This window comes from Symphodus melops, assembly GCF_947650265.1.
Source record: "Symphodus melops genome assembly, chromosome: 12".
NCBI classification, from domain to species: domain Eukaryota; kingdom Metazoa; phylum Chordata; class Actinopteri; order Labriformes; family Labridae; genus Symphodus; species Symphodus melops.
Window position 1 is genome coordinate 7336910 of NC_136702.1, and position 7396 is coordinate 7344305.

General features: G+C 39.5%; 1 protein-coding gene across 1 annotated transcript; it reads right to left on the reverse strand.

Annotated features, from left to right (window-relative positions):
• Positions 1-381: 381 nt before the first annotated feature.
• On the reverse strand, positions 382-5833 carry lamp1b (lysosomal associated membrane protein 1b). Its single transcript, XM_079357120.1, has 6 exons — positions 5465-5833; positions 3755-3936; positions 3533-3661; positions 3325-3391; positions 2409-2576; positions 382-2335 (listed from the first exon to the last, which is right to left on the reverse strand). Exons 1-6 carry the CDS (start codon positions 5523-5525, stop codon positions 2196-2198), a joined length of 747 nt encoding a protein of 248 aa, XP_079213246.1. The 5' UTR covers positions 5526-5833; the 3' UTR covers positions 382-2195.
• Positions 5834-7396: the final 1563 nt, after the last annotated feature.

Below are 7396 nucleotides of genomic sequence, written 5' to 3' on the forward strand. Positions count from 1 at the left end.
GTAGATTATTTGGGATGGAAACTCACCCAAATTGAAGATGATTGTAACAGTCAAACACCTTCGGACGACTTTTTCACAACCTGACATTACAGAAAACTGTAGAAGCAGCGTTTCCCTACTTTTAATCAAACCCCTAAAGCTAAAGCTATGGTTTAACCAATGAAAAAGAAGTTAGCATTTATTAGGTTATTTTTAACACTAACATTTTAATCTGGTGTTTGATGTTGAGCATGATTTGATTCCGTTTCCAGATCAAATCATGCATTTTACTCATACTTGTTCCTGTACCTTTATAGCCCTCAGTAGTCCAAGCAAACAAAACCAAGCAGGAACAGGTTTGACGGATGATTCATTGTATGAAGGCAAAACAAAGTCAAATAGTGTTGTTCATTCTGTTTTATTGACCTCTCCTTTAGAAAACACTTCAAACAAACACATTAAAACCTTATTAAATCTCTACATGGATCTTTAGATGAGGGAGGAACATAAAAAAACAAACATCTGTATTTTGTATTTTTTGACATCGATCAACACATTTTCATGGTAGTAACAGTACATGAAAGCTTTGTGACACAGAAAATGTCCCCGACATGACAGCACACCGTGTCGGTGAGTGAGTGAGTACCTTTGTGGTATTGGCTTTTCTTTAATCCCACCTCTGTCAGAGCTGGGAAGGCACTGATGAACACTAACCAGAGCGTTTTGGCCACTTTAATCTTTACTCAGGGCTGCTTCTCAAGACTTTAGTGCAACTTCTTTCACTTCAGCAATCAAAACCCCAAGTGGGCAAATAATCAAAGAGCAAAAAAAACAAACAAACAACAAAACTCACCCAGTGGACTGAAAACACTTCAACATTATTACACTTTAACAGTGATGTCCTGAGCTTTTCAAGCACCTTAACTGTACTGGCACTCCTCTTTTTTTTTGTAAGCAATTCCTATCGTGTATGCACACTGTAACAGTAGAATTCAAAAGAGTGGCTACCATCGACACCTAAAAGCATATTTGGACATTTTTGAAAAATTGCCTTCCCAACAAAAGTTGGATGAGAAGATTAGTAACACTCACGTCTGTATGATGAATATGAAAATACAACCAGAATAGTCTAAAACGCTCGCTGCTAAAAAACGATCTGTTTTTTTTTAAATCTTAAGCTCATGACGTGTATAACATCAACATGTTGTTTCTATGCCTCACTTTGTTTTGTCCTCTTGGTAGGTTTGTGTACGCACAAATTGTTCTCACCTGTTTGCATGATTTAAGCTAAGCTATGCTAACATCCTCCTGCTGGCTGTAGCTTCATATTGAACAGACAATAGAGCAGTATTTATCTTATTTTCTAACTCTCTACAAGAAAGCAAAATCAGCCTTTTCCCATAACGTTGACCTTTCTCTTTAAATGAAGTGACAATTTCAAAACAAAAATAATACCATGCATTTTCAACCTCCATTCAGGATGTGCTGTACACCTTTAAAAGGAAAAGGAGGAAATCGTGACGTAAATCCCTAAATTCATCTTTAATAATAAGGTGAGTTATTACCATTGTTCACTGTAAGGATAGAGTTACTGCCTTTTAAGCGTGTTCCCTAAAACCAGCGTACCTGGGGCTAAATTCAGAGGCAACCTGATGTTTATAAAATTCACTCTTTGAGGGGGATTAGGTTCAACTGGCTGGAATATTCCCTTTATATAACAAACCTTAAATCAGAGTGGGACCACTTAAAAAGGGTCGACTGGAAGAAGAAGGAAAAAATAAGAAAAGCTACAGAGGCATGTCCCTCAAATCCTATAATCCCTCAATATTCCTTTCACAGAAATCATAAATAGTACGATACAACTGAGGACTCGCGCGGACCCTCTGCTCAACATTCAAACCCTGCTTTACTTGGCATCTTTGAAGAGTTTTCACCATTCTATTAGAATCTCCTACAAAGTCCCCTTTTTTAACTAGTGGAGTGGGTCGGTTCAGATCAACCTGCACAGAGTGATAGTGACTAGTGTTACTGATGAGGGCAAAGAAGAGCACACACAGAGGCAGGAGGATGCAGGATGGACAGACAGAGGGGGAACAGGCCGGAGTGTTAAGTCTCAGAAAAGGGTGATTATGGGGGTGGGGGGGATGGGGGGTTAGGATGGGGGGTGGGGAGGATAGGGGGTTAGCGGTCTTCCCTCTGCAGACATTACAGTGACCTCAGATGGTCTGGTAGCCGGCGTGGCTCCTCTTCCTGCCAATGAGATAAGCCAGGAGCACGATGAGGACGAGACCTGCCAAAGCTGCCCCAACTATGATGGGGATCAGCATGTCGTCTTCATCCAACTGGCACTCCTCAGCTGAAAGAGAAAAACAGAACTCATTACTGTAAGAAAGGAGCTGATTGGAATTATTATATGGTATTGTTTTTACCTGCTCCAAAGTGATCCCCATTGAGACCAAAGGGCTGCACCTGCAGCTGGAAGGTGTTGATGGACAAATTCTGGGTAACATCCAGAGTTTGCTCCTCGCGGCACATATACGAGTACCCCAGGGTGCCCTGCAGGTAGTCCAGGCTGTTGTTTTGGGTTGAGAAGGGGTCTATAAAGAGGGCAGCAGTGGGAGTGATTACAGAGTATTTTGTAAAATAAATAAAACAACTCTTAACAAACTTTGGGGTCTAAATGACTGAAGCAACCAAGTCCTTGTGTTCTTTTTCAATCGATCATATCAGACTGCATCACCTCAACAGGCTGAACGGCTGCAACTAATCTTTTTGTCACATTTAATTCTCATTGTGTGACGACATAACGAAGCAGTTAGTAACACTTCTCTCTCAAAGTTTTTTCCAAAAATAATTTATTAAGGCAGAATTTTCAGCGGCTAAAATACAGAGATTTTCTGCTTCTCACTTTTTTTTTTGGTATTTTTTAATTCACTCAATTTCTTTGACATTTTCTCTAGCAAAAAAAACCCCCACAAACATCTCATTGGACTTGTAACTGTCATTTATATTTTTCTTAGTTTTTTTATGTTATAGACAAAGATAATGAAATAATCTTAAAGTGCTTCAACTCTATTATCACCTCCACCAAATGACCAGAATCCTTAAAAGAGCATCTTTGTAAAAAAAACAAAAAAACAAACAAACATGTTTGTGTGTGTTAAGGATGTTGTGCATGTTTATATTTATCAGTGAAAACTAGTTTAAGACACAACTGGTGTGTTACCTGTTCATGTTCTGGTGACTGACAAAAACCCTGATTACAAAACAACAAGTGAAGACGGTGACGAAGTCCTTTAAATGTGACACAAGGTGGCTATAACACACACTGTGTGGTGCACTCACCTTTCATGTCTGGCCGAACAGCATACAAAAACACTTCGCTCAGGTGGTACTTATTGGATGTGGTGTTCTGGAGAATAAGAGCAGAGTCCAGTAAGATTGATAACACTGCTGCCATCTAGTGGCTGTTTGAGGAAGAACATTAGGAAATGAAATGCAGATAAAAAGCACAGGGGCTTTATGCATCTTGTTTGAGATAAAAGTAACTCACCAGAGTGAAGAGAAAAGTGAGGTTGGTCTTATCAGAATCAGTCGTGAGGTGCAGGACAGCGCTGTCTGCAGCACATGACCCAGAGCTCTTGGTCATGTTTGGCTGAAGGTTCACGACTTCCTGCAGAGTCTGTAAACAAATGATTCAACATTTAGCTTTTCACACGTGTTAGCGTGTCCACACCTCAGGCTGAGACAGCATCAAGTACTTAAAAAAAAGTACCTTATTCTGGGAGACGGAGCTGAAGGTGATGTTGAGCTGGAGTCCCATAGAAGCCAGTAAACAGGCAGTGTTGTTGATTCCATTGACATGGTAGTTCCCTTTTTCTGGTCTGCCGGGGTCTTTGTGCGGAGCAGCAGTGGTTGGAGGGGCATCAGTGGCAAAACCCTGGTGGAGGAGAGCAGCTGAAAGAGAAGAAATCACTGTTGAGTGGACAACTACAGGAATACAAGGTGCTTGATAAATAGATTGTTTCTGAAGTTTCAGAGTCAAAATTGAAAAATAAAATTTAAAAAAACTTATTTGTATCCAGCTTTTTATCAATTGCAAGATTATATTTCTGAAATCCCAAACAGTTGTCAAAAAACATACCTGTCACTCAAGTGTGACGTAATAAAGGCCTGCTCTAAACCCAGTTTAGGGCAGCGGTGTGGGAGCTGCAATTTGTGATGCATCGTTGAAGTTATTCTCAAATATACAGCTAACACCATGTGATGGGAACATTTAGAAATGCAGGTCAATCACAGGGAATAATCATTTACATGCCATAGAATCAATACAGCATCGGAGGGGACGCTCGTTCATTCCAGTGAAAGCTGCTTAGTGGTGCATGAAGCGTGACTGGGTCCCATAGAGCATGTGCACATAGAGAGCCGCAGCCCCGGGGATCTGATCTGCGTTCATCACCAAAATCACGTTTTTACAACTTTTGGGACATTATGATTTTAAAATGGTTGTTGGGAAGTTGAAAAAAGTGTATCCATTGATTTATAGACGTCTCTTTTTTCTCAATGTAAGTTTAGGGTAGAAGTATTTTTGGACCCAATGGCATCATGTGACGCTGCAATCCCACCATCAGCCACCATGTGAAATTGGCTTCATCGGTCTGCAAACTTCCTCAGGGCTTGGGAGAAACAATTTCCATAAAGTAGAAGACGTCTCATGATCAGTCAATAATCGTGAATGTTTGCTCCAAATCATAATTAAAGTTATCTCACAACATTTACTAAACTCACTGGGATTTTATCATGAGACTCCAAACATGAATCCACTCATGAGCAACCACTTGGCAGGGAGAATCAGTCTTTTAAAAAGCAGAGCTGGGCCAAGAAGGTGGGACAGAAGCTCAACTTTTATAAGTTGAATTTTATAAGACGTTGGACTGTTGCAACTTTTTGAAGTAAATGAGGTCAGTCAACTTTCTTATAAAGAAACCACCTTTAAAATCGTTTTTAAAGCCCATTCTTAGTGTCCACAGTTTACAGTAATTCTTCCATTGTTTCTTTTAACACATTTCCTACATAATAGACAAAATGAATTTCATCAACTGCTGTGTGTCCACTTCCTGAAACTTAACACTGCTGAGTGCAACTCAGCAACTTCTGTCCTGTACAGCTTCACTTCTGTGAAGAATAATAATAATAATAATAATAATAATAATAAAGTAAAGGTGCATTGCAACTATATATTGGTTTTAAACTGTGATTGATGGTAATGTGAGACATGAACTCAGCTTTATCTCACTGAATCACAATGCTCAGATCGTTACCTGATGAACTAATCGATACATGTGTCTGTAGACTGGACTTGTTCACATCTGAAGAAGAACAAATACGGGTGTTTTTCTAGTTTGGATCAGGTTAGTTTGGTCTGTGACCTTCGGATTTGGTCATGTTATTGTTCGCCCTGTCAGTACACAGGAGGTCTACTTACCGAAAAGCAGCTGTAATATAAGTCCCAGGCACCAGGACTGGACAGGGCCGAGCTGCGTCATGTTTCACGGCTGTTTCTCTCCAGATGTTTGAAGCCAAAAAATCTCAGAAGCAGCTAGCTGGATCGAGCTGTGTTGTGCTAGCTAAGCTAACCTCAGCGTCTGAACAAACAGAGAGAGAAAAACAAAACCAAAAGTCCAGTGCTCAGATGACGACGCTTTTGTTCAGCTGACAAAACCAGCAAACGTTTGTAGTTATTAGTTTTCACTTTTTATTTAAAGCCCCCTGTAAAGACCAGCTGCGTTGTTGATTTCACTCACGGCTGCAAAGACTGACATCAGGATCACGTGACAGACGGTTTAAGAAACACCCAGAAGGTCACGTGACACTACAACATAAATTCCCCCTCCCAAGACCTGACAAATGTGGCACGATTAAGAAGAAACAGCAGCAGCAACCTCGTCACTAATTATGAGTTTAGAAAAAAAGATGTGATTTTTTTTCTTTTTTTTTAAATTAACCTTTGTTTCAACCTGTATATCTTTGGTATGCTATGATATGTATCTTGCGACTTAAATGACTTTTCCCCTTAATTGGTTTAACTTGATTTATTTATTCCGAACATGTAACATAAGACAAAGGTGAACATACAAAAATAAAAAAACAGAAAACAAATATTAACTACAAACAGTGGAAAGTAAAAAAAACCAAAAACATTTGGATAATAAGCTAATTTGAATAAGCTTTGGACAGTCAAAGATGTACGCACAGCAAATATATGAAGAACAAATAAATTATTAAAATTCAAAGAAAAATCTGTTAATGAGAATTTTGGTTTGACTTGTTTTATCTCATCTAAATTATCTAACTACCAGTTAAATATGCACTGTGACCCCAGTGATAGGGAAATTAAGAAATAAGCATGTGTACTTAATGGCCTGCCCCTCGCACGATGATGATAACCACTTCATTTGTTTCAGAAGTTTGAATGTCTATGTCTAATTGAATGTCCCAAAGGCCAGACTTCAGTCAGAGGTCCCTAAACATTTTGCACCCAAGCGTAAAAAGCTTATGTCCCCTCTTTAACCCGATCTGGCCTCACTTATCTGCCATCAGTAGCTTCCGCCAGTGTCACAGATCTGTGTGACTATGCATCTCGAGACAGACACGTTCTTTGGAAAGCAGCAAAGGTCTCATGTCTGTAACCCTTTCCTTCACACACTTACAGTTAAGTATCACAGTGGCAACATGTCTTTTGACCTTTTGAACACACAGTTAACCTACTTCAACAGGCTGGAACCGGCTACCAATGCCAGATCAATCCCTCTGCAGAACCAACAAACACATTTTCCGGTTATCAGATTCTTACTCGCTGTTTGTTAACATATTGTTAAGTCTGTTTGATTTAAGATGTACAGTAGAGGCTACAGTTACTACATCTCTGCAGGGAGACAGAAGGTACATTTATTCCTGTTATGTTGCAGGGTTAGAGAAGAACATAATTCATCAAAGTTACTGGAATGGTTCTTCACAAAGAACATTGTACTTTTTGTAATTATCTTCCACTGTCCAAGTACAGGACCATTATTTGGTCTATAATATAATAATAAATAAATATAATCTGTGTTATGAGTTCACTAAAATGAACAAAGTTACAAAGCTTTGATCAAATGCACAATGACTGTCGCTGAGGGTTGGAATGTACATTTACTGGTTGGCCCAAAACTGTGTCTTCCAACTTAGCCACAACGGTGCACTATACTGCCGGCAACACCGCTGACACTGCACATCATGTGATGCTAAACAACACACACACACACACACACTATTTGAAAAGCTAACCCCCAACAAACAAAAATTCTAAATAAACATCAATTGTAATTGCTTTTATAGAGTCCCATCAGAAGATGCCTGCAAACGTCTTCCCACCATC

Excerpts from the sequence above, each read along its gene's own strand:
- lamp1b (XM_079357120.1), bottom strand. The coding sequence starts at position 5,525 with ATGACGCAGCTCGGCCCTGTCCAGTCCTGGTGCCTGGGACTTATATTA. Across the intron at positions 3,662-3,754 it reads GCTCCGTCTCCCAGAATAAG|ACTCTGCAGGAAGTCGTGAA; the intron begins GTACTTTTTTTT and ends ATTTGTTTACAG. Across the intron at positions 2,336-2,408 it reads TGGGGATCACTTTGGAGCAG|CTGAGGAGTGCCAGTTGGAT; the intron begins GTAAAAACAATA and ends TTTCTCTTTCAG.